This window comes from Molossus molossus, unplaced genomic scaffold (genome assembly GCF_014108415.1).
Source record: "Molossus molossus isolate mMolMol1 unplaced genomic scaffold, mMolMol1.p scaffold_m16_p_18, whole genome shotgun sequence".
In the NCBI taxonomy this organism is placed as follows: Eukaryota; Metazoa; Chordata; class Mammalia; order Chiroptera; family Molossidae; genus Molossus; species Molossus molossus.
Window position 1 is genome coordinate 64,694,780 of NW_023425353.1, and position 26,112 is coordinate 64,720,891.

The 26,112-nt window shown below is 58.4% G+C and overlaps 1 protein-coding gene across 1 annotated transcript; it reads left to right on the top strand.

The window, feature by feature from the left end:
* Positions 1-6,641: 6,641 nt before the first annotated feature.
* Positions 6,642-25,198, top strand: GNAI2 (G protein subunit alpha i2). Its single transcript, XM_036266337.1, has 9 exons — positions 6,642-6,913; positions 19,625-19,667; positions 19,898-20,039; positions 20,214-20,374; positions 22,792-22,920; positions 23,207-23,336; positions 23,418-23,571; positions 23,884-24,097; positions 24,706-25,198. The coding sequence occupies exons 1-8, from the start codon at positions 6,796-6,798 to the stop codon at positions 24,072-24,074; spliced, it is 1,068 nt and encodes a 355-aa protein (XP_036122230.1). The 5' UTR covers positions 6,642-6,795; the 3' UTR covers positions 24,075-24,097; positions 24,706-25,198.
* Positions 25,199-26,112: the final 914 nt, after the last annotated feature.

Consider the following 26,112-nt stretch of genomic DNA (forward strand, 5'->3'; position numbering starts at 1 on the left):
GCATATACCTCCCAGTGGCTCTTAAGTTACCCTGTTATTTTCTCCAAAACTGTGGAGTTCTTTCCCTGTTTACTTTGACAGCATGCGCTCTGGAGGGCAGGCTCCCAGCTGCCTCCCTTACCTTAGGGTTCTCAACACACAGGTTCACAGTAAACACCAGGTGAACAGATGACCCCTCCTCTCAGATTCGCCTGCCCCTGGTGTCTGGTGAAGCCCCCTAGCCCGTCCAGAAATTTCTGGCAAGGAGGTTGTCTCCAGTACAAAGACATTTGTCTCTGAAGGAGGTGAATGAGCGGGAAGAGGTACCCTGAGCCCCAAGGCCTCCCAGGCTTGGGACTGCTTCTCTGGAAGGGAGAGAAGCCTGGGAAGAGAGGTTTGAAGGAAGGGACAGAGGGGGCAGGCTAGCTGCTGACTCCAAGTCTCCGAACTGCTGCTGGGCTAAGAAGCAGGAAGGGGGAAGTGCAGGGGATGTACCAGGAGGTGGAGCCTGGCTCAGAGTTGCAGGGAGGGGCCAGCTTTAGCCACAGAGATCTAAGCTGAAGTTGCTGGGTGCTATCTGCCAGGCTGTGATTTGGTGGTCACAGGGCCTTGTCCAGACTCCCTGCCACCTGGGAGCCACGTAGGTGGGGTGGTCAGGATCCTGGACTGGAGATCCCTGTGGGGTTCTGCCTGTTCCTGGACTCAGGGTGGGGCAGACACACCCACCCCGAAACTGCCTTTGGGGAAGTGCCCGCAGCTTCCCCTTCCTGGAGCCTGTAGGCCGAGATGTCACAGCCCACTGAGGGGGTCTCTGTTCCTCACCCTACTCAGCTGCTGCATGATAGTAACTCGGGACAAGCCAGACCTGCTCTGTCGCTTGTGGTCGGCCCCAAGGACATTCTGGTGAGCTGGCAGCGGCCACTTCTCCATTCCAGCTGAAGTGCCACCTTCAGTTCTGTTGGATGTCTTTTTATTGTCTTTTATGGTCTAGTCCAGGTGGTGCGGGCTGGCGTGCACAGTCATACCTCCCCTGGCTAGGAAGCCACCCCTGTCCCCAAAACAACATCTCTCAAAAGGATTTCGGGGTCCCCAAGTGTGAAGGAAGCAGGTGCTGGTGACATCTGTCACTGGATTACTGTGAATGGGTCCTGGCCTCAGTTGCCTCAGCTACGAAGTAAGGGGTTCCTCCAGCTGTGACCCTTGATTTTCTCTTCGATCCTTCCCCAAAGCCAGGCTCCCAGTCTCACCTCCCTGGCCCCTCTTCCTGGAATGGTCTCCCTCAGTGCTCTTCTCTCTCTAGCCTCCCAGGTCACCTCCACCAAGAAGGCTCCCTGACCTTACTTCCTCCCTTCTTTGCACATACAACTGTGGCAAATACTTTTACAGTGTCTGAAGAATTCATTGTTTACACTTCTCCCAGCTCCAGAATGAGGGACCCCTGGAAGGGTGGAATAGAGTCTGGGTGATTCATTCATTTCATTTGACAAATATTTAGCCACCCTCAGGAATTATGCTGCAAGGGGTCCAAAATCAGAGACCTGGGTGAGAGAGAGCATCAGGACACTGGGGTTTGTGGGGAGGAGGAAGCCCCAGGACACTGGGAGTCAGGCCCAGCTGGTTCACAAGCAGGGAAGGAAAGATGAGGAGGAGGGATGAGGGAGGAAGGGGATGGGGGACCAGGGCAAGTCTGAATGCTGGCATGCTGGTGTAATGCCTGTGGAGCGATGAGGAGAACCTCGGCATGGGACCTTGCAGAAATGTCTGTTTTAACAACTCACCCCTGTTGAGGGCTTTCCATGTGTCACGCACATTCTGAATATTTATTTTATTTTTAAATATGTTTTTATTGATTTCAGAGAGAGGAAGGGAGAGGGAGAGAGAAACATTGATGAGAGAGAACATCGATTGGCCGCTTTCAGCCACCGGATATTTGGCTCACAACCTGGGCATGTGCCCTGACCAGAGATCGAACTGACGACCTCTTGGTGCATGGGTCAACGCTCAACCACTGAGCCACACCGACTGGGCAATAGTTTTTTTTTTTTTTTTTTTTAATCCTCACCCGAGGACATTTTTCCATTTTTTGTTCAGGTAGAGTGGGAGGGAGGGAGAGGAACAGAGAGAAAGAGAGAAACATCGACATGAAAGGGACACATCGAGTGGCTGCCACCCGCACAACCGACCAGGGCCGGGGACAAACTGCAACCGAGGTACGTGCCCTTAGCAGGAACCGAACCCGGGTCTCTCAGGACCGCAGACCGATGCTCTAACCGCTGAGCCAAACCGGCCAGGGCTGGGCAATAGTTTTTTTAAGTTTTATTTTATTAATTTTTTTTAATCCTCACCTGAGGATATTTTTCCGTTTATCTTCAAATAAAGTGGGAGGGGAAGATAGAGAGTGAAACATCAATGTGAGAGAGACACACACTGATTGGTTGCCTCCCACACAACCCCAACCAAGGATGGTGCCCTTGAGTGGAATCGAACCTGAGACTCTTTGGTCCTCCGACCGATGCTCTAACCGCTGAGCCAAACCAACCAGGGCAATAGTTCTTTTTTTAAAATATATTTTTAGGCCCTGGCCGGTTGCTAAGTGGTTAGAGCATCAGCCCAAGGACCAAAGAGACATGGTTTCGATTCCAGTCAAGGGCACGTACCTTGGTTGTGGTTCTGTCCCCGGCCCTGGTCAGAGTCATGAGGGAGGCAACCAGTCGATGTGTCTCTCTCACATCAGTGTTTCTCTCTCTCACCCTCCCACTCTATCAAGATAAATGGAAAAATATCCTCGGGTGAGGATTTAAAAATAAAAAAATTAAAATATATTTTTAGCCCAGCTGGTGTGGCTCAGTGGTTGAGCATCGACCCATGCACCAAGAGGTTGCTGGTTTGATTCCTGATGCCCAGGTTGTGGGCCAAATCCCTAGTGAGGGGTGTGCAAGAGGCAGCCAGTCAGTGTTCTCTCTCATTGATGTTTCTATCTCTCTCTCCCTCTCCCTTCCTCTCTCTCTAAAATCAATAAAGAAAAACTTGCCCTGGCCAGTTTGGCTTAGCAGTTAGAGCGTCGGCCCGCGGACTGGAGGGAACCGGGATCGGTTCCCGCTAAGGGGACATACTTTGGTTGCAGTTTGTCCCTGGCCCCGGTTGGGGTCGTGTGGGTGGCAGCCACTAGATGTGTCTCTCTCACATCGATGTTTCTCTCTCTCTCTCCTCCTCTCTCCCTCCTGCTCTATCTGAAGATAAATGCAAAAATGTCCTCAGGTGAGGATAAAAAAAATTTTTTTTAATTATAATAATAAATAAAAAATATTTTTATTGCCTGACTGGTGTGACTTAGTGGATTAAGCATTGTCCTATGGACTGAGAGGTCCTGGTTTGATTCCCTATCAGGGCACATGCCTGGGTTGCCGGCTTAATCCCTAGTAGGGGGCGTGCAGGAGGCAGCCGATCGATGTTTCTCTCTCACATCCATGTTTCTCTCTCCCGCTCTTTTCATTCCTTTTATTATATATATAAAATATATTTTTAATTGATTTTTTTTAGAAAGAGAGAGAAACATCGATGTGAGAGAAACACTGATTGGATGCCTCTGGTACACACCCAACCAGAACCAAACTTGTAACGTAGGTATGTGCCCTGATCAGGAATCAAACCTGAGACTCTTTGGTGTTCAGGATATTGCTCCAATCAACTCAGCGACACTGGCCAGGGCATGACTATTTCACCTACATTTCCTCTTTTGTCCTGACCTCAGCCAGTGCAGTGGGGAAAAATAATTTAGGCCCATTTTACTGATAAGAAAACTGAGGCACAGGGAATTTCTGGTACTTGTCCAAAGTCATACACAGCTGGCAAATTTGCAGACTGCTCCCCAGAGTCCTTGCTGTCAGCCTCCTCTACCACCTCTGCCTCCTGCATAGTCCAAAGCAGTGTGTGTGGGCTTTATCCTCAGGGTACTGGGGAGCCACAGAAGGTTTGTGAGCAAGAGACTGATGTGATTTCTTTCAGTAGGATCCCCTTTGATGGATTGTAGGGGAAACAGAAGAGCCAGGGAGGAGGCTGGAGGCCTAGAATAAGGGACTATGGGGACAAAGAACAGAGACATATTTGAACGGGAGTTGAGAAATTGACAGGATGCAGGGGTGGTGGCCGTCATGGCTCTGGATGGTGAGAGTCCACAAAGTCAGGATCCCACAGGGTGTCTGAAGTGTCTTAGGGAGGCTTCAGAGCAGTATAGGACATGGGGCTGGTGATCAGGGTAGAAGTTGCCGTGTGAGGTTTTCAGCTCCTATGTGACTAGAGTGGCAAAGAGAGGCCTAACCACAGCCCTGGGGACCCCTCTGGAGGGGTAGAAGCAGGGGTTGTTGAGCTCTCTAGGAAAAACACTTAAATGGAAGGGACAGACTAACCAGTGGGAAGGGTGCAAGGACCACTTGACCTGGCCTGGGGCTGGAGAAGGTCATGTCTCCCAGGAGCCCCATCCTGTCCGGCCTCCATCGATTGGGGTCTGTGTTGGCCCACCTCTGGTGAGCCTGGCCTCCAGAGAAGCTGACAGGTTCTCCCTGTTGCCTGGCAACTGCAAGAGCTGTTGGCTGTTGCTAGGAGCTGGCTGGGGGTGGGGGTGGGGCTGGAGGAGGGAGGATCAGCTCTCCAGCATGGGGCGGAGCTGGTGGGGGAAGAGGCCAGACTTGGAACTGGGTTTGTAGTCTATACCGGGACAGTGTGTAATCCTGACTATGTGTGCCTGTTTTTATAGTGTTCTGTGGATCAGAGGCATACATAGAGCATATCTCTGAGTGTCTGTGTCCCTAGGTGGGCATTATGTGTCTTCACCATGTTTGTTGCATGCTGGTGGCAGTGCCTGCCTGAGCTTTGGCTCCAGGAAGGAGGGAGTCTAGGGGGAACCATTGGAGGATTTACAGGCCAATGGTTCCTCAGCAAGGAAGTAATTCAGATAGGGATACACAAGACACAAGGAGAGCAGACAGCTTGAAGACTGAAAGCTGAAACAAGATGTGTGCCAGGGTGGGAAGGAGGGAGCTTGTGCTGCACGAGGGGCTGTGGGTGGCCAAACTTTAGTGGCCAGCTCTCCTCCTGGCATTGTGGACCTTCCTTGTCCTTGGGCTGGGGCCTCCCCAGCTGTCCCACTAGAAACAATAGTGTTGCTGCCACTGTCTTGTGGAAAGGCCATAAGATCATGGCGATCATGGCCAGTATGTTTCCAGAAGTCAGGTGGCATCTCTCTCCTTCTCCGTTGGGTCCTGGTTGCAGGGTTCCAGGCTGAAGTCCAGGATGGCTACCTGCAGGAGGATGCCTCCTAGAAGAACAGAGAAGGATGGATAAATCTTGAATGACTAGAAAGTTACCCCAGCAAAGATGTAGAGGTGGCAATAGACTTTTAAAAAAAATGATTTGAGCCCTGGCCGGTTTGGCTCAGCGGTTGGAGCGTCGGCCTGTGGACCAGAGAGTCCCGGGTTCAGTTCCCGCTAGGGGTATATACCAAAAAAAAAAAAAAGATTTGAGGGAGAGAGAAACATAGATTTGTTGTTCCACTTATTTATGCACTCCTTAGTTGATTCTTGTTTGTGCCCTGACTGGGGATCCAACCTGCAACCTTGGCATATCAGGAGATGATGCTCTAATCAACTGGGCTACCATGCCAGGGAGATTAAAAAAAATTTTTTTTTCTTTATTGATTTTGAGAGAGAGAGGAAAGGAGAGGGAGAGAGAGATAGAAACATCAATGAGAGATAGCATGATTGGCCCCCTCCTGCATGCCCCCCACTGGGAATTTGGCCCACAACCCGCGCATGTGCCCTGACCTGGAATCCAACCCATGACCTCTTGGTGCATGCATCATGCTCAACCACTGCGCCACACTGCCGGGCCAGGGAGACTTGTTATTTTTTAATATTTTTTTCTTTATTGATTTTTAGAGAGAGAGAGAGGAAAGGAGAGAGAGAGACAAACATGGACGGGAGAGAACATCAATTGGCCGCCTCCTGTATGCCCCCACTGGGGACTGGGCCCACAACCTGGGCATGTGCCCTGATGGGGAATCAAACTGGCGACCTCTTGGTGCATGAGTCGACGCTGAACCACTGAGCCACACCGGCTGGGCCAGGAAGACTTTTTAAAAAATACTGCAATCCAGAAAGGGGCCAAACCCTCCTTAGGACGGAGAAAACCGCAGTCGAGTGACTCCATGCTCTGTGGAACAAGTTTATTGGATTCATTAACTTTAACAAGTGATGAGGATATGCCTTCCCCACCCTGCTCACGCAACTCGCAGAAGCTCCAAGGGCTGGTTTTTGCTTGGCCTGCGAGGTGCAACGGATCCCCACCCTGGGCTACGAGATTCTCCCGCCCCCGGCCGTCCGGCCGCGAGCCCCAGGAGCTCGTACCCAATCGGAGTCTGGCCTCGCCGGCAGTCGGCCCGAGTCCAATCCCTCCGGGCTCGGCTTTACCGCTACCGGCTCTCCCTCGGCGTGGCTCCGCCTCCAGCCCGGCCTAAACCTGGGCAGCGCCTAACTTAGTCGCTCCGCCCTCGAGCCAATCACCGGCCACGGATCTCCCATGGCCCCGCCTCTGGGCCCGCCCCGGCCCAGTCCCGGGCCTGGCTCGCTCCGGCCCCACCCCCGGCCCGCCCCGCCGTCGGTGCGCGGAGTCCTGGAAGGCGCCGCCCGCAGACGCTCGGAACTACGGACCCGAGAGCTACCCGGAGAGGGCCGGCGGCGGGAGCGGAGCGGGTCGCGCGGGGCCGAGCCGGGCCGGGGGCCGTGTGGGGGCCGGGCGGCGGCCGGGCCGGCGGACGGCGGGATGGGCTGCACCGTGAGCGCCGAGGACAAGGCGGCAGCCGAGCGCTCCAAGATGATCGACAAGAACCTGCGGGAAGACGGAGAGAAGGCGGCGCGGGAGGTGAAGTTGCTGCTGTTGGGTGAGGCCGCGCCCTGTGCTGGGACCCCCGATTGCCGCTCCAAACCCCCGACAAGGACTTTGACATCCAGGCTAGGGCTTCGAACTACCAGACCTGGCCTGGCCCCTCACACCTGGACTTGAACCCCCCGACCCGGCCTGATCAGGACACCCAAACAATGATTCAAAATTCTGGGTTGGCCTAGAACTCTGATCCATAGCCCAGACTCTAGATAGCACCTCATCTCATCCCAGCCACTAGGGTCTCAACATAAGCTGCACTGAACCCGGCTGGACCACCTGCCCTTGGCTGAGCAACCTCAAAGACCCTCAGAGCCCCTTCTAGCCTTCCCTAGACTTTACCTAAACCCTCAGAACCCCAATCAGCTCCCACCCTCAGGTACCACGTCTTCCCCCCACCTGCTCCCCCTATTCCCATTGGGCATGAGTTTCCCCGGGGCCCCTGCCAGGGCCCCAACCAATCCCTCCTTTGCCCACTGTGCCCCATCTCTACTGTGGGCCCTATATCCACCTGTGCATCCTGCCCTCAAGGGACCTCGACTGGAAAACCCTGACTGCTCATGAGTCCTCTCTCCAGCTGGGAACCCCAAACCTTTAGAGACCCCTGCTCTGTGCTTCTGGCCCAACAGGTCCCTCTTTGCATGCATCAGTTCTCAGACCCGCTGCTTCCCCTCCCTTAAGCCCTCCCACACTCTGGCCTTCCCCAGAGTCCCCCACCCCTCCTGTGCGGTGGGCCCGGCTGGAAGGAGAGAGCCCAGACCCCCAAGGGGCTGCACTGAGGCTTCCCACTGGGGAAGGGGGCCAGGCCTTGGCTTCTCAGGGAGATACCACTGGCTATCTGTTTCCCAGTTTCTAAGCCCTGTCTGGACTGGTGAGGGGAGGTGGGGAGTAGGAGGGAGTGTGGAGGAGTTTGGGTTGTGGCGCCTTCAAGGCCAAGGAAGATGGTGGCTGCTTGAGGGGTGGGGGGAAGTGGAAGTGGTGAGACAGCCGACATATTGCTGCCCTGGCGGGCGGGCCGAGATCTGCTGGCGGGTGCCAGGCTTTCCGCACCCCTTCTGGCCCGAAAGGCCGGGAGTCAGATCTTGAGGCCCTGTGAGGAGGGAGTAGTGGACCAGCTGGATGAGGAGTTGGGGCGGCAGATGGGGGTGGGCACCTGAGGTCGACTTTTGCGAAGGCTGTGGGTCCCATAGTTGTCCCAGTCCAGCCTCCCACTGGGAACAGGTGTGGTGCCCAATGACAGTCTGATTTGGGGGACGGTTCAGTGTTGGAGGGAGGAAGGCCCCCAGCAGCATTGGAGGCTGGACAGTGTATGGGGGGGTGTGGCCCCTCTGCCCCAGAGCTGCTGTGGGGTCCCCAGGCTATGAAAAGTGGGGCTTTTCAAGCTGGGCGTATGGCCGAGGAGCAGCGTGTCTTCCATCATCCGCCCATCTGTTGACTGTCCCTGGGGGCCTGGCCTCAGGGGCACAGCCCCGGAGGTTTCAAAATGGCATCCGCTCCTCCGCTGCGGGAGGAAGAGAAGGGGCGGGAAGGGGCGGCGGCCCAGCCTCCTGGGCTGTTTTGCATCGGGCGCTTGCCTCTTCCTGTCTCTGCTGCGAGTGCGGCAGTGGCAGCGAGTGGGTGTCACGCGGTGGAATGCCAGTCGCTGCTGCCCGCTGGGCCTGGAGAGGGTACCTCCCGTACTGCTGCCTCCAAGTGTCCGGCCAGGGGCCTCTAGCCAGCCCCTTTCCAGGCCAATCACTATTGTGGCGACTGAGATGTGGCACTGTGCTCCTGGCCTGTGCTGTGTCCCAACCCGGTCCCACCGTTCCTGCTCCTTGGAGCTCAGCTCAGGTTTTGGGCCTAGCAACCCCTGCCACACTGGGCAGGCATAACAGGGGTGCAGGCTCCGGCTCAGAGTTTCTAGGCTGGGGAATCCATCCATCCCAGCATCCTGCCGCTCTGGCTTTGCTTTCTCTGTGAAATGGGCTCCCTGGGTTTGGGCCAGAGTTGTGCCTGGGCCCAGGGTAGGGAGAATAGGGGCCTCATGGAGGTTCCTGTGGGAGTGTGGGATGGGCACCGGGACCATGCAGAGGGTGCACTGCCAGGGCTGGGAGACCAAGCTCTGCCTGAAATTGAGGACCCAATCCGTCGTGGCTGCCTGGGCAAGCGTCCTGGGAGCCATCCTTTCCCCACCCGGGCACAAGGAGGTGATGCGAGCCCCGCGGGGGCAGCTTCGGTGAGCTGGGTGCCTGTCCCACATAGCGGAAGGACTCTGTCCAGGGAACGGGACTCATGCTGGGTAACTGCCAGCCTTCCTTCCCAGCCAGAACCACGCCTGCTGCCCCACCCGCATGCTGGCTCCTTCCCGTCTTGGGTAACGGTTGGGCATAGCACTGTCACCCGGGCAGAGGCAGATGTGGTACACACTCGTGAGAGGTTTTATTCTGGCTTCTTGGTGGAGGGACCAGAGTTGTTGATACCAGCCCTACTCCATGACACCCCCACCCATTATCCTCAGGTGGTATTTGGGGCCTTGGGCAGGGCTTAGGGAAGAGGAAGCCAGCCTCTGTTTGGGCTGTCTCTGATTTCAGATGGCTTGTGTGGGCAGCCTGCAGAGAAAGGAGAGACAGTGCCATCACCGGCCCCACGAAAGCTTCGGGTGTAAACGCAGCAGTCTCTTGCCCTCGGCACTTCGCTTCTGCCCCTTCGCTTGTGCCTTCCCCCGTTCCACCTAACTCATGAATACTCTTCGTTCTGCTCGGGACCACTGTCCAGGATCCTTCCTTGACAGTCCCCTTCAGCAAGGCTGGGGAAGCACCTCCTGGCTCCTGGTGCTTCCCCACCAAGCATGGTGTCTGTCTGGGTCACAGCTGCCTTAGCTTGACTGCAGGGGCAGGGCTGAGCCTCCTGTGCTAAGCATGGAGCATGGCACCTATTGGATGTTTCCTGTCTGTCTGTTGAACGAAGGAAGTGCTGCTGGTCTGAACTTGGTCTTGGGGATGGGTAGATGGAGGAGTAAGATGAGCCACAGCCTGGCATATTGCGGGCAGGTGGCAAGGGCTCAGTGTAGGGCCAGTGACCAGGATTGGGGGGATACTGTGACAGAAGTTTCTTTTTCTCCTGGTCTCACCACAGGCTATGCTGGCACCTCAGAGGTAGTCCTTACCCCACTCCATGCAAAACTCTTGCTGACCAGTCTGCAGCTTGTCACAGGGCACGGCACACAGTGGGGACTCCAACTGCTCCTACGGGACAGTGGCTTTGCAGTTTTCCTTCCAGCTCAGGCTGTTGGGGACTGTTGCAGGCCTGTGCAGCTCTTGGGGCCCAGACTGGAGCCGTGCTGCAGGAGGCTTGGCCTGACCAGTACAGACTGTACGTACCAGGGCTCCTTTAGGGTTACCAACAGGAAAGGAAGGGCAGTTGGTGGCCTTTGTCCTGTCTGTGTCTCTAACAAAGGGCCTGGCCCACTGTCGGTGCCTGTTGCATGTGTGTGAAAGGAATGAAGCTGTTGAGCACATCCATGAACAGGGATAAGTAATTCCGGGCTGCTGCCGAGGGCTTGGTCTAGCTGGAGATAGTGGAAAGGGCCACCCTGGGGTCCTGGCTGGCTGAGTGATGGGTAGAGTCTAATGGTGCCTGGGAAGGTGGGGGTGCTTCCTGGAGAAGGGGCCCTCTGGGTAGTATTGAAAAATGAGTGACATTTGCTAGGGCCTGACACTGGGGGCAAAGGGACCAACTCAGCAAGGGTACTGGGAGGAAAACCTGGCCGAGGTTCCCCAGCCCTTGGGTGGGCTTTTCCTGGCCTGGGATAGGATGGCTCACCCTCCCTGAACCAGCTCTTGGGGTACCAGATCTGGGTTCAAATCCTAACCCCGCCTAATGCACTGGATGAGCAATCCAGCGACAGGTGAAGTCCTGGTATGTTCTCCACCAGAACCTGAGGACAGGGGTGCCTGTCTGCAGCCACAGGAGTTGTGGCACCAGTACACCAAAGCCTGAAGGTGAGGGACCCGCTGATGACTCCTGCAGAACTGAGTTTGGTAGGGACAGGGGTCTCCCCCAGCTAGAGGCTGCTTGGCCCCAGTATGGAGTTTTGGGGAGCCCCATTCCTTGACCTCAGGCAGCTGGTCACAGCAAGAGGGGAGATTGAGGTCTGTAGACAGTTAGTGCCACCTGGCCAGGAGACCAGGCTGCCCTGGAGACCTGAAGCCCAACCCCTGCAGGCTGAGCTGACTTCCTGGAGGTCTAGGGACCCAGGCCTGCCTGCAGTCTCCCTTTCCCCCCACAGCCTTCGCCTTGCCTGCTGGAGCTCATTAGCATTTGAATGGGGGCGGGGCAGCTTGGGCCTCCAAGTCTCTTCTTCCCACCCCTCCCCCAGGCTGGGCAAGGCTTTGTCTTCCAGAGCTGGCAGTGCAGGAGCTCCCACACTTGGGAACGAGTAGGGGGTCTGAGCCATTTGTGACACCCTCTGCCTGTGTCCTGCCCAGTCCCGCTGGGCTCAGCCCCTGCCCGTGACCTCACCGTTGGTGCAGGCAATCAGAGAGTTCCTCCAGGGTAGGCGTGATACTGGTCCTTCCAGGGATGCCCTGAGCCAGACTGCTGCTTCCTGGGGCTGTGGCCATCTTTGTGGTTTGGGGGAGATAATCTACCTGGAATAACCAAACATTTGCTGGGCACTTCTGCATGTATGTCCAAGGCTTGGCAGCGAGTGTCCGGCTAGTGTGAGCCAAGCCTTAAGGTGGGTCGTATAAGGCTTGTTGAGAAGGTGTCTTTGTGGCTTGGTGCATTCCGGGGTGCCGAGGCTGCTACAGCTTCAAAATGTGCAGAGGGGTGTTGATGGCAGCACACACTGTTCCGCAGGAGGAGGGGCAGTGGAGCCTGCATGGCAGAGCTGGCGTCTGGGGAAGTGCTGTCCACACCAAAGGAAAAGGAGGAAGCAGCTGGAGGAGGAGGAGCCCAAAAGAGGAAGAGACAGGAGGGCCACTCCACTATGTGCTGGGGGTGGGAAGGTGAACCCTGTCAACCTAGGGATCTCGAAGGTGAGCCCCACTAGCTCAGGCTCATCTGCATTCCCTGGGCCACCCTACTGGACATCACTGCGTTAGTCACTGGGCTAGTCACTGGGTCAGTCAGCGCGGGCAGCTCGGTCCCTTGTCTTGCCCCAGCAACCACTGGGCCTAGGATCCCAGCGAAGGTGGCGCCTCTGAGAAGGATTCCAGGCCCCTCCTTTGACCACAGGAAGCGGTGGCCGGGAGAGGGACGCCACTGGGAGAGCCAGCAGGAAAGCAGAAGGCTGCTCCTACGTTCCCGACTGCGTGGCCCTCCAAGGCCGGAAGGCCGGCTGCAGGCCGGGATGAATGCCCGGAAATGGGGCAGCAGCCTGGGATTAGCTCACTCCGGGTTTCCCCTGCCTGGGGGTGGACAGAGGGGTCCTTGGTCCAGAATAAGGGTTCCCTGTCAACTAGCCACTGGCTTGGTCTCTGGTGACACCAGCAGCTGCCTCTGTTTGAGCCTTAAGTGCTGCGTGGGGCTGGACTCTTCAGGGTCATGTCCTACCTAAACCTGGGAGCCTGAGACTCATATCAGGACACGGGGACACTGAGGCTCAGGCCATTACATGACTTCCTCACTAAGTGGAGATGCCAAGATATAACCCAGGTAGCGATTCTGAGCACTTGCCCCAGCACCATGGCCTCTCAGGAATCTGTGCCCAAAGGGCAAGAAGTGATGAGTCAGGACAACAGGCGGGTGCTGGGGGTGCGCGGCGGGTGCTCGGGGCCTCCTTTCCTCTTCAAGGAGACTGAAAGGGGACTGTCTGCCCTGGAGGGTGGGACCCGAGACTGCAAAAATCTTTCCTGCACAGTCAGAAGTCTGCCATGTGTTCATGTGTGACCTCATCCTAATGCAGCTGCCCCCACTTTGGCTTTCTACCTTTCCTCCCAGCCCGTGTCCCCTCATAATAAGACTCAGGTCATAGGCAACTCAGCGCTTCACTGGTCCCCTAACACTACGCATGTTCTTCCCACCACCACCAGGCTCAGGAGGACTGAGCCCAGGCTCGGGCTGTCAGAGTCCACGGTGGGGGTCCCTGAGCTTGTTCTGAAGGCTGGGAGCTGTCCTGAGGAGGAGGAGAGTGTCCCTGCAGAGGCCCCTGTGAGCACAGGCTGCAGTGGGCTGTGTACGGGACTGTGTGGCTGTCGAGCGTGTCTACAGTGTGGGCTGGCGGCAGCAGGAGAGCTGCGGAGGCTGGTCCTCATGCCCCGTGGCCTCCGCGTGGTGGTGCCGGGGCTCCGAGCCTGAGACAGGAAGCTGGAACAGGGGCTTTCAGGCCTCCTGGCTCTGAAGCGACACAGCAGAGACATGCATCTGAGACCGTTCAGGACCTCAGGGCCTGCCCTGGCCAGTTGGGCTCAGCGGTTAGAGCATCGGCCTGTGGACCAAAGGGTTGCAGGTTCAATTTCTGGTCAAGAGCATGTATCTGCATTGTAGGTTCAATCCCCAGCCCTGGCCATACAGGAGGCAACCAATCGATGTGTCTGTCTCACATCAGTGTTTCTCTCTCTCTATATCCCCCCCTCACTTCTTTCCACTATATAAAAATCAATGGAGCCCGCCGGTGTGGCTCAGTGGTTGAGCCTCGACCCAGACACCAAGAGGCCTCTGGTTCGATTCCCGGTCAGGGCACGTGCCCAGGTTGTGGGCCTGATCCCCAGTGGGGGGCATGCAGGAGGTGACCAGTCGATGTTCTCTCTCATCGATGTTTCTATCTCTGCCTCTCCCTCTCCCTTCCTCTCTAAAATCAATAAAGAAAACAATTAAAAAAAAAAAATCAATGGAAAATATCCTGAGGTGAGGATTTAAAAAAAAAAAGACTTTAGGTCCTGGAGGGTCCCCTCCTCCACCTTCCTCTCAGAGTTACTTCAGCCTGTCGTCTTTCCTCCGGACGCTCAGGGCCGGGACCTGTGAGGCCATCATTCTCAGCTGGTCCCATGGCTTGTGGACACCTGGACAAGCTGCTGGCTGGGGCTGGACCCTGGGGTAGTTGGGGTGAGTGTGAGGATCCCAGGGAAGCCTCGGCATGCCGGGGCTTGGCATACTTGCTTGAGGGGATATCTTATAGATGGGAACACTGAGGCCCAGGGCTGGGCATCTTACCCAGGGGCCACCGTAGTGACTGAGAGGTGGGGGTTTAGATTCTTTGAAAACAGCAAAGGGACTCCTTAAAGGAACAGGCACCAGGAAAACGGGTGTGCCTAATGGCCTGGCTCCTTGTGTGGTCTGGGCCCTGTTGAGCATCTCCAGGCTCCCAGAGAGGGTAACACCTGTAGCCTTAAGGCCCAACGGTGAGCAGGTCTCGGCCTCCTCTCCTCCAGGCTGGCCCTCCTTACCCAGCGTCCGCTTCCCTGTGCACAGTGGGCAGGGCCCCGCGAGGGAGACCCATCCTGCCCGGGAAGCCCTCTCCGTCGGTCTGGCCAGCCCTGAGGCCTGTCTCTCTTGCACAGTGAGCTCCAACTTGGCAAAGGCAGGCCAGGCCCTGGTTTCCGTGCTTCCCTGATGGACACTGTGAACCCCTGGAAGCCGCTGGAGGCTGCCCAAATGGCAGGGACTGGAGGGAGGGAAGGAGGGAGGTTCCGACTTTGTTGGGGCACCTAGGGGAAAGCAAGGCCACACATAGGGGTGGGGTGTCATGGGGCCCATCTAAGGCTCCTACAGTGCCAGACCCTTGCTGAGCCTCTTAGGGAGTCAAGGGGGCCAAAGAGGAGCACCTGGAGGAAGGAAGAGAGGCCAGGGGTGGGGCTTGGAGGGCCTTTGTCTGGCGGGCCCTCTCCCCCTCCCTTTCATTTCCATTGTTCCTGGTATGCTGTGTCTCTGCAGGCGAAGGGATTCCCAGGCTCCGGAGTGGGTGATGGGTGAGGGTCCAGGCCCCTCCCCCAACTGCCCCTAGCTGAGACTGCTTTTCAGAAACAGATGCTCCCCAGCACTGCCCAGCCCCCACCGCCTCCACTGGTCTCTGGCTGCCAGGCTCCCCCTGGTGGTGGCAGGCCCAGGACCCCGAGGCTGCAGGGGAGGGGCAGGCCTGGTGGGGGGGTGGCAAACCACGGGCTTGGGCTGGAGACGTGGCACCTTCCTGGGATGGGAGTGGGAGGTGGTGCTCGGCTGCCTGTGGGGTGGGCTTCCCAGGGTTCACCCCTTCTTTCCCCCTGTGCCCCATGGGGTGGGGGGGGGTTGTGGCAGTGGGGGGCGGGCCTGGTGCTGTGGATTGGAGCTGGGCTGCTTGCCCAAGCCTACCCTGTGGTCACGACCACTGCTGCTTATGAGAACCTCTGCCCTAGGCCTGCCACGTCAGCTGGCGCGGCTCCCTAGCCCCACGTGCTCCCGGGAGCCCACCAGCACCGGGCCTCTGCTCGAGGCCTTGCCCCAGCCTCCCAGCCTTCTGAGCGGAGAATCTGCACACTATTCAGAGCCTAGGCAGAAAGGAGGCCCGAGACGGGTGGGAGCTCCGGCTTGTGTGGAAGGGGAGCGGCGAGTTCAGCACAAAGCCCGCAGGGGAGTGTGGCTCTGACTGCCGCCCCAGGTTACACAAGTTCCCGCAGGGAACCACGGCCGCTGAGTCAGCGCCCGAGCCACTGGCCATCGCCCTCCCCTGCGCTTGGTCTGAAGCCTGCGACTCCCCTGATGCCCTGGCACAGCGGCCACGCTGCAGGTTGTGGTTGTGGTGACCTATCCGGTGTGGCCATGGGCTGCAGTGTTCATTTCGAGAGCTTTGGGGAATCTGTAATCTGAAGGGTAGGAAAATCATGCTAATAACCTTTATCTGGATGCTCAGCGTGTGCCAGGCACTGAGGAGAGCTTAGTGTTTAATCCTCACCCCTCTCCTGGGAGGAGGTGACAGTGGTGTCCTCTTTCACAGATGAGGTGCCAGGAATGGGCAGGATGGGGCTGACGTTCTCAGAGATCTCAGGGGTCCAATGGGCCACAGGGCTGTGGCAGGTCTGGACCTCCCCCTGGGAGAAGATCCGAAAGTGAGATGGGGCTGGCCGGCCGTTCAAGGCTTGGCAGTCCGCAGGCGGGAAACTGAGGCCAGAGAGGGCACTGGCATGTCAGGGCCTCCCAGCGGAGCTTTGTCCAGGAGGTAGTGGGTCCAAGATGGACAGACAGAAGCGACCTGAATGCTGGGGCTTGGGATCAAGCAACTGGACTGCCGGTCTTGTTCGGGCCGTGGCCTGGCACTGTCTCCCTTCCCCCATCTGTTCCCTCCTCCTGGGGCCCAGCACTCCCAGAGTGGAAGCACATGTTCTACTGCATAGTGGTCGCTGTCACCCAGCACAGCAACACAGCAGGGCAATTACTGCCTGCCTGCCAGGGGCCCAGCGGCTGAGCCCTGAGGCTCAGGCTGCAGAGGTTTCTTCCCCGCGAGAACGGGGAAGTGGCCCAGTGGGAACACTTCTGGCCACTGCAGAGTCTGTGTGGGCCCCTCTGTCTCACTCAGATGGGGATAGAGTGCCCTCTATGGGCAGGAGACCCCTGCCACCTTCTGTTGAGGTCCCCTACCCTGCACCTTTGCAGCAACCTGGAGCCAGCTAGTGAAGCCCCCTGTTCGGAGGGGAAGGTACAGAGCTGGGACAGGGGACTGGGTGCCCAGGATCAGCAAGGTGCAGACCAACTGCGCCAAGTACCAGATTGTATGGTGAGAACTGCAGGCCATGATGGAAAGGGGCCTAGAGGAGTGATGATGAAACTGGTGGACTGCCCGAGAACCAGGGTCCCTGTCCAGTCCGTGCCACCCAGGTGTCATGCTGTGGTCGCACCTACCTCTGCCCCGGGCCCCTGCTCTGCCCTAGCTGCTCCTGAGCCACGCCCCTGATTCTGTCCCAATGTTTCTCCTGCTTCTGCCTGGCCACCAGCACCATGCCCTTGTCCTCCCACTCCTTCCCTCCCGAGTCCCAGCTGCTGGAAAGACGGAGGGACATCCTGAGTGCAGGGACAGGGCTTCTATGACCTTGGTTTGTCCATCTGTCAAATGGGAGTTTGTAAGCGGTGACCCCTGCTCAGGGCAGAGAATGTCCCCCTAACTCAGAATGTGAGAGCCAGGGGACAGGCTCGAAGGGGGCAGGGAGTGGGCTCTCAGCTGGCTGGGGCCTAGAGCAAGCACCCAGCCCCCGCCCGGCCTGCCTGGGTGCTGTGTGCTTCGGTCCTGGCAGGGAAATCACATGCAAAGCGAGTTCTGCTGCCATACCCATCGCTGGCCAGGGTCAGACCAGGAAACTGTGACTCAGGTGGACAGGGGTCCTAAAGTTACACAAGAAAGGACAACCCTCACCCTAACTTCGGGTCCCCTGTGCCCTGGAGCGCTGTCTCTTCGAGTGTTGTTTGGCCTGGTGGGGATGGTGTGGCTGATCTGACCCATCCCTTCACATCCCTGGCCTCTGCTGCCCGGCGAGGCCCCCAGTCCTGGCTGAGACCCCGTGGCTTCTTGTTCCTCCCATCCCAGGGTGTGCTCGCTCCCTCCTGCCTGGGTGGGAAGGACACTCACGCAGTCACTAGTCCCTCTCTCCGTGGTCGCCACTCAGCAGGTGGGGAGTGTGAGTGCTAGGTCCTGGCTGCTCTGCTGTGCACAGTGAGGGGTGAGGGGTGCTGCCATCTGACCACAGCCCATGCCCAGCGGAATACACTGGCACTGGTGCCTCTAGTGCCCAGGGGCTGAACCGATAGACGGGCTCACTGCCCCTGCACATCCGCCACTCCCAGTGCCCCTCTGCCCTGGAAGCAGGCCTGGGACAGTCAAGCCCGTGATTCCAGACCGCTGGTGGCCCTTGTGAGGAGAGCCCAGACCCTTCTCAAGGAGGCCACTGGGTTGTGAACATACCCAGGCCCCCAGTGCACCTCAGTTTTCCTGGTAACGTGGATCTGGGCACAAGGGAGGGCAGATGCAGGTGGGCCAGGGCCTTGGCGGGGTCTGCTACTGCCAGGCGGGCACTGCAGGGACTCGGCTGCAGTACAGGGCACGGAGGGCAGCTTAGGGGGCACTGCCCAGGGGATCGAACCCTGTGACAGCAGCCTCTCAGTTCCCTCATTTGTGAGGTGGGTGAGAACAGACGTGTCCTCAGGGTGCCTGGGAGATTCCGTTACTTAGCGGACGGGGTAGGTGCTGCTCGCGGCTTTGTCGTCATTATTGCTGTGTTCTTGTCGCTCACATCAGTTTGTGTATTAGCCACTTCATCCTCTGAGGGGTGTGAGGGCCGGAGTCCCCGAGTGTGACCAAGAGTGAGCCGCTCAGAGGACAGACCTGCCACAGCGATCAGGAGGGTTGGGACGCATGTCAGTGGGGCGTGGGGCAGGTGTGCCCGGCAAAGAGAACTGCATGGGCAAAGGCCTGGAGGTGGCAGGAGGCCGTGCCTGACAGTGCAGGTGACTGGCAGAGAGAGGGCCACGCAGCGGGCAAGGCCGGGCGGGCCAGCCTAGGTGCTTCCGCCTGGAGCTCAGGATAGGGAGCTGGGGGCGCGGTGAGTCCCTGATCCCCACCCTCCAGACCTGGCTCTGTGTCTGGGAAGAAACCCGGGGATTTGCTGGTTTTAACACCCTCCCAGGGCATCGTCCCGCAGGGTCTGAGTCATTTTGAGAAGAACTGGGCAGGCCCGTTGTGGTCTTACATGTTCCCCTGCCCTTCTGACTCCTGGCTGCATGATCTTGGGACCAGACTTTTCTTTATTTTTTTTAATCCTCACTTGAGGATAGTTTTTCATTGATTTTTTTTTTTCAGATAAAGTGTGAGGGAAAGAGAGAAACATTGATGTGAGAAAGAGACATCGATTGGTTGCGACCCCAACCAGGGCCGGGGATCGAACCCAAAACTGAACGGGAATGTGCCCTTGACTGGGAATTGAACCCATGACTCTTTGGTCTGCGGGCCAACACTCTAACTGCTGAGCCAAGCCGGCCAGGGCCAGACTTTACTTTTCTGAGCCGCGTCGTCCTCATCTGTAAAATGGGAACAGAAGCAGTACCTGCGGAGCCGCTGTGACACTCAGGAGAGGGTGCAGCAAACCCGCAGCTCTGGCCAAGGGGTATACAGGGTGGGCTGCCAGGCAGGAAGCATATTGAGTCAGTACAGCGTGCGTGCATGTGTGTGTGTGCGTGTGAGTTTTACACTGCGTGTCTCCCAGGTCCTGGTCTCCATCTGCTCAGGGCAGACCTGGGCACAGCAGACAGAGGGCTTGGCCTTGGGCCATGTCTGAGAGACAAGAGTATGACGCCAGGCCCATCCCCACGGCCTCTGGCAGCTATGGCTGAGAGTGGGAGAGGGCTCTGCCCTGCTGGAGTGTGCAGGGCTCCTTCCTGCCAGCTCTGCCGGGCTCCGGGTTGGTGAGCACCAGCCACAGAGCGGCGGTGCACGTGCGAGAGTGACAGGGTGACTGGCAGCGCTGCCTCCAGCCTCCAGCCAGAGCCCCTGAACTCAAGCAGGGCAGTGGGGAGCCACGGTGGGCTGTGGAGCTAGGGGAGGCGAAGTCTGGGGAGAGTCCACCATAGGGCACAAGTGTCTAGGTTGCCTTGACTACTGTGGCCCTGCCAACTGCAGCCCTGCTCAGCTGCCCACCAGGCCCAGCTGCCTCCGTCTCACTGTGCAGTTAGTTGGTGGGGACGGTGAGTTCTGCCTCCAGGACTACAGGTAGCTTGGCCACTAGTTGCCTCCCTGTGTGGCCTGCTCCCTGACGGCCTGTGCCCTCTGTTCCAGGTGCCGGGGAGTCGGGGAAGAGCACCATTGTCAAGCAGATGAAGTAAGTGCTGTGCAGGCGGTGGCCTCCAAACCTCGATTTCCCCTCCTCTTCTGGGCCTATCTCAGGCAGGCCCAGGACCTTCTCAGACGCAGCCGTCCATCCTCAGGTCCCAGTGGGTTGGGGATGGTTTTGTCCTCGCTGAAGTAGGTCCCTGTAGGCCCCAGCAGCCCCAGGTGGCCAAGCGAGGTCCCTGTGGCCTGTGGCCATGAGTCTCTGCCCCTGGCTGCCAGGATCATCCACGAGGACGGCTACTCGGAAGAGGAGTGCCGGCAGTACCGGGCAGTGGTCTACAGCAACACCATCCAGTCCATCATGGCCATCGTCAAAGCCATGGGCAATCTGCAGATTGACTTTGCCGACCCCTCCCGCACGGTATGTGGACTCTCCCCCTACCCCTGCCTACCTCCCAGAAGGCCTCAGGGCAAGTCATGTCCCAGGGGAACTGAGCACCCCAGCCTTGGCCCCATTTCGGTGGCCTCCCTGCCCTTGACAGGCGGGGTAGTGGTGCATTCCTGTGACTGGCTGCCCACCCACTGCTGTCCCCAGGACGACGCCAGGCAGCTGTTTGCACTGTCTTGCACGGCCGAGGAGCAGGGTGTGCTCCCGGAGGACCTGTCCGGCATCATCCGGAGGCTCTGGGCCGACCATGGCGTGCAGGCCTGCTTCGGCCGCTCTCGGGAGTACCAGCTCAACGACTCCGCTGCCTAGTGAGTATGCCCAGCGGCGGGGCTGCGGTCTGCACTCAGAAACACGCTAGTCTCCGACACTGGGGCTGCCAGCCCAGGCGCTGGTGGGTCTGGGTTTGAAGTGGGAGGCACGGTATCTAAGGGCCGGGAGAAGGGCCAGGCAGGGCGGCTCGTGGAGTCTGTCTCCTCCAGGCCGATTGTGTCTCATCTTCCTTAGACACAGTCATTCTAAAGAAACATTTGCTGCCACCTACTCTGTGCCAGGTCCTGTACAGGGCTTCAGGGACACACAGATGAGTGGAGCAAACAAGTCCCCAAGCAGTGACAACTTCGGGTATCATTGTGGTGGGAGTGGGGTCCCACGAGGGACTGCCTCAGCGGCTCTGAACTCAGCCTGGGGAGGAGAGGGCAGGGCTCCGGGGCAGGGCACGTGTGCTGACTCCTGGGGCGGTAGGGTGCCGGATGTGCTTGAGGTCACAGAGGACCTTCAGGCTGGCTGCGCAGGGGGACACGAAGGGGAGGAGGTGGTCTGGGAGATGACAGATGTGTGTAGGGTGGAGCCCAGGACTTCAGCTCTGACCCTTGCTGGTTCCTGGCTGAGCTCAAGACTCAGCTAGGGAATCACAGGGGATCCCAGGAGTCCCAGAGGCTCAGCTCACAGGGTGATGCCCTGGCTTTCTTCCCTGATGTACCTGCCACGTGCCAGGCCTGGCGCAGGGTGCTGAGTATCCCACAGGGAACAGGACAGACAGGCTTCCAGGCTCAGTGCTGCCTCAGATGTCACAGAGGCTCAGCACCAACAGAGCTTGTGGGTCCTAGAGGCAGGGTGAGCCCTGTCAACCCCTGCCACCTCAGTGCCCGGATACTCACCGCGGGCGGGCACAGAACACCTTCACTCCCCCCTTGTTTTGTTCTTTTTTATTTTTATTTTTTATCCTCACCTGAGGACATTTTTGCATTTATCTTCAGATAGAGCAGGAGGGAGAGAGGGAGGAAGAGAGAGAGAAACATTGATGTGAGGGAGACACATCCACTGGTTGCCACCACACAACCCCAACCGGGGCTGGGGACAAACTGCAACCGAGGTACATGCTCCCAGCGGGAACCGAAGCTGGGACTTTCCGGTCCGCGGGCCGATGCTCTAACCGCTGAGCCAAACTGGTCAGGGCTTTTTTTTCTTTTTTTGTTGTTAAACCTCACCAGAGGATATTTTTCCATTGATTTTTTTTAGATAGAGTGGAAGGGAGGGAGGGAGAGAGAGAAACATTGATGTGAGAGAGACACATGGATTGGTTGCCTCCTGCACAACCCCAACTGGGGCCCGGGATCGAACCTGCAACCCAGGTATGTGCCCTTGACTGGAAAATAGAACCTGTGACCCTGTCTGCGGGCCGATGCTCTAACCACTGAGCAACCGTCCAGGGCTCTTGTTCCATTCTTCATTCCCCGCCAAGCACCCTGTGTTCCTAGCACTATTCTGGGTGGGGATTCAGGCAGGTGTATGCCTTGACGGGACCACCGAGGGTGGCGAGTGGATTGGAACACTACAGGGGACAGGGATACTCCACCCCTTGTCACAGCCATCCTCCAAGACTGCCATGGGGCAGTGAGTCCCCAGGAAGACCCCACCTGTTGAGAAGGGAGAGACTGGTGTGGAACCCATCATGGGGCCTCCAGACTGGAGGCACTCAGTAGGGGGTGGGGCTTGGTGTGGAGGTTACAGCACATGCGTCACGGTCCCCCATGGCTCTTCCTGTTTTTCTGTTCTGTCTCTGTGTCTCTGAGGTCATTTCCCTCTGGCCAAGCTACTGGTGGCAGCCAAGGGCTGGCCCTAGTATCCCAGCCCCAGGAGCAAGACATCAGCACCGGCAGGCACTGGGCAGCAGCTCAGAGGCCTGAACCCAGCCCCCAGGGCACAGCAAGGGTACTGAGGCAGGCAGCAGAGCTGGCCCCAGGGCCTGGCCAGGGCAGGTCAATACTAATTAAGGGAGCTGGTAATGTGAAGCCCCTGGGACCCCTGCCAAGCAGGTGCTGATGCCCTCCCCTGAGGATCCCAAATTTTATTGGGTGCTGGGCAAAGAGCCCACTGGGCCTGGCAGGCCCCAACCTGTCCAGCCCACATCGAGGATACTCCAGGTTGCTCTGCAGCTGACGCCATAATTGTGCCGATTAGCACCCTGAGTCCATCACTGAATAACTGGTCTACCCCCTCCCACGCCCCCACCTGCAGCTCTGCCACCCTGGATCTGTCTGAGGCAGGCCTGGCTCAGACCTGGGTGCTGGGCTGGGTCCGCAGCGGCACCTCTCAGGCCTGTTTCACAGTTGGGGGCTGAGGGATTCTGGTCCAGGTTTCCCCGTCTGAGCAGTGAATGTAGTGCAGGGGTCGAGGTCAGGAGGCCCCATGCCGGCCGTCACTGACCCCCCCACCCCAACTTCAGCTACCTGAACGACCTGGAGCGCATCGCGCAGAGTGACTACATCCCCACACAGCAGGACGTGCTGCGGACCCGTGTGAAGACCACGGGCATCGTGGAGACGCACTTCACCTTCAAGGACCTGCACTTCAAGTGAGCGGCCGGGTGGCGGGCCGGGCCTGCCGGCCTGTGAGGTGGCAGAGGGAGGGCCTCCCTCCAGGGCCTCCTCACGGCTGTGTGGGGGTGAGGGGCTGCTCCTGCATCCCCAGCCCCGCTCCGAGGTTTCTCAAGGCCGTGCGGTTGCCAGCGGCTCACATCCTCTGCTAACGCGCCCTGGTCCTGCCGGGCGACACTCCCGGCCCAGAATCGGGGCAAGTGGACCAGTGTGCAGGACTCCATGAAGGCCGCTGCCCCATTCTGAGCAGGCCTCTGTCCACAGGATGTTTGATGTGGGTGGTCAGCGGTCTGAGCGAAAGAAGTGGATCCACTGCTTTGAGGGTGTCACAGCCATCATCTTCTGCGTCGCCTTGAGCGCCTACGACCTGGTGCTAGCTGAGGACGAGGAGATGGTGAGACCAAGAAACCACTGGGGGTGGGGGGCGGGGGGTGGGGGCCGGGGGCTGGTGCTGACCGCACTGTCCTGCTCCCAGAACCGCATGCACGAGAGCATGAAGCTGTTCGACAGCATCTGTAACAACAAGTGGTTCACAGACACGTCCATCATCCTCTTCCTCAACAAGAAGGACCTGTTTGAGGAGAAGATCACACACAGCCCCCTGACCATCTGCTTCCCTGAGTACACAGGTGTGGGGGGAACTGGGCCTCTGGGGAGGCGCTGGTGGTGATCATTTGACCCACGCATACCACCTGCTGGACAGAAGGGTAACTGTGGGGCCCTATGTCCAGCTGATGCTTCTCAGGCTTATGTACTTGTGCCTGCACATGTGGGGCCTTTCTTCCCACGCTGGGGTGTGGACCCCTTACCTGTGCACGTGGGCATCCTCCTTCACACACTCAGTCATCCTGTGTACATGGTGCACCCCTTGTCTGCTTGTTGGTTCACATGCGACGGGCCTATTCACACAGCGCAGGTCCTCACCGTTTTGTCTCCCACAGGGGCCAACAAGTACGACGAGGCAGCCAGCTACATCCAGAGTAAGTTTGAGGACCTAAACAAGCGCAAGGACACCAAGGAGATCTACACACACTTCACGTGTGCCACCGACACCAAGAACGTGCAGTTCGTGTTTGACGCCGTCACTGATGTCATCATCAAGAACAACCTGAAGGACTGCGGCCTCTTCTGAGGGGCAGCCGACCTGGCAGGGTGGTGAGCCAGAGCAGGGCTGGGCGGGAAGCTGGGGAGGAGCACAGTGGGATCACTAAGCCCAGAGAAGGGACGGAGAGGGTCCAGGTGGGGACGGGGAACCTGAGCGCCCAGTAGGAGAGCAGAGGACAAGGGGGGGCATACTTTTGTGAGTCAGGAGGGCCGCCGAGTGCAGGGCACTGAGGAGGCACAGGCAGGGCTGGGCTCTGTCCTGTGCACTGGGACAGAACTAAAAGGCTGTTCAGCCTTCCTTGGAGAAAACTCACTCACCAGGCCATTGGCCGAGCCTGAAGGAGGCTGGATGACGGGGCCTCGGCAGCTGCCACTCAGTGTGACCAGCTGTGTGCTCATCCCTGCCGTCTTTGCCTAGACTTCTCTGAGGGTCCTGGGCTAAGGCTGGCTCCACGGGGCCTGGTGTGGTGGGGAAGACTCTGCCAGTGCTCAGACCCCCTTCCCCCATGTAACCCAGCAACAGGCACTGGCTCCTGGGTGGCCACTGTGTCCCTGGTAACGAACGGGTGGGAAAAAAGGAGGGTCATTGTCTAAGGAGGCGTGAGGAGTCGCACAGTGGCTATCTCCTGACCCATGCCCTGACTGTCCCCCACCTCCAGGGCCACAGCTGAATCTGCTCCCCCAGTTCCTGAGGAAGATGAGGGCAAGAGGACCACGCTCCCCACCTGCCCTCCCCAGCCAGCCGCTTTCCCCCTTTCTGTTCTCGGCTCCCCCTTTTGCCTCCCTCAGCTCCAGAGGCTTGGGGGAGGGGTTGCCACAGGCCTCCCTGTTTGAAGCCCACCCTTGTCTTAGGTGCTGGGAACAGCTGGGGTACCCCCTTCCTGGGCATCTGTTCTAGAGTTAACCCTTGTCTTTATCTGTGATGGGGGAGGGGAGCACATCCAGACCAGTGGGACCCCTGGCTTTGCTCAGCACCAGCCCCTGACCCAGCCCAAGTCCAAATGTTTACAGGGAGCCTCCCGCCCACCCCACCCCACCCCTCAGCGCTCGGAGGCCCCAAAGGAAAAGCACAAGAAGCGTGAGACGCCACCATTCCTGGAGACCACAGTCCACCTGCTCATTCTCGTAGCTTTTTTAAAAAATGAAAGGAAAAAACCCTGCAAACCTAGAAAACTTTTTAGGGAAAAACTATTTAAAACTGTCGATCCTGACCAGCTCCCACCCAGTCCCATTCCAGTGACTCTGTGCCTTGAGTGTGTCTGCGTGTTTACACCCACCCTCTGCTAGCTGCCGCGTGCGGGTGGCAGCCCCACCCTGCCCCCACACAGCCGGCTTCACAGGCCCTTCTGGACAACTGCCAACGACACGGAGGGCCTGCGCAGGGGCCCTGGCCCGGCTCCATTAACCTCCATGTAGCTCCTTAGCGCTAACTAGGAACCGCTGCTGCCTGCTGAGGGCCATGCCCTCGTGCCCTCCCCCCAGGTTGGGTCCTTCAGCGTTGAACACTTCCTTGCTTTTTTCACGTTTTATGGAATTGTTCACCTGGTTTGAAATAATAAAATGTAGAAAGAAAAATACGAAGAACTCGACCTTCTTTCAGGGCAGCAGGAACCCAGGCATGGACTGGAACCCTCACTGTGCCGGCCCTGGGTGTGCCCGAGTCTTGCCTGCCCCCCCCCCGTATGTCGCCCCCCTTCTCCCAGCACCTTGGCGGTCCTGGGCTGGAGCAGGGGGGACACTTCCAAGGGCTCTTCACACGGAGCAGCAGAGGTGCGCAGCGTGGAAGGAACCGGCCCCCGGCCCCGGCCCCGGCCCAGTGCTGTGGCCACACAGCCAGGCTGGCGGCAGCCCCCTGCACACCCTCTGCCTCCCAGGCTGACGTGCTGCCTAGAGCCTGCCCAGAACTGAGCACCCCTGGGCCTGACTAAGCCAACCCGGGGACAGCAGGCGCCGCTGCCCCAGAGGTTGCCCCCCAAGCCTGATGCGGGGAAGGCCAGCAGGTGGCCACACTGCGGGGCGAGTGCCCGGCGGCGCGGGGCTGCAGCCGCACGGCTAGGGCCCGAGGC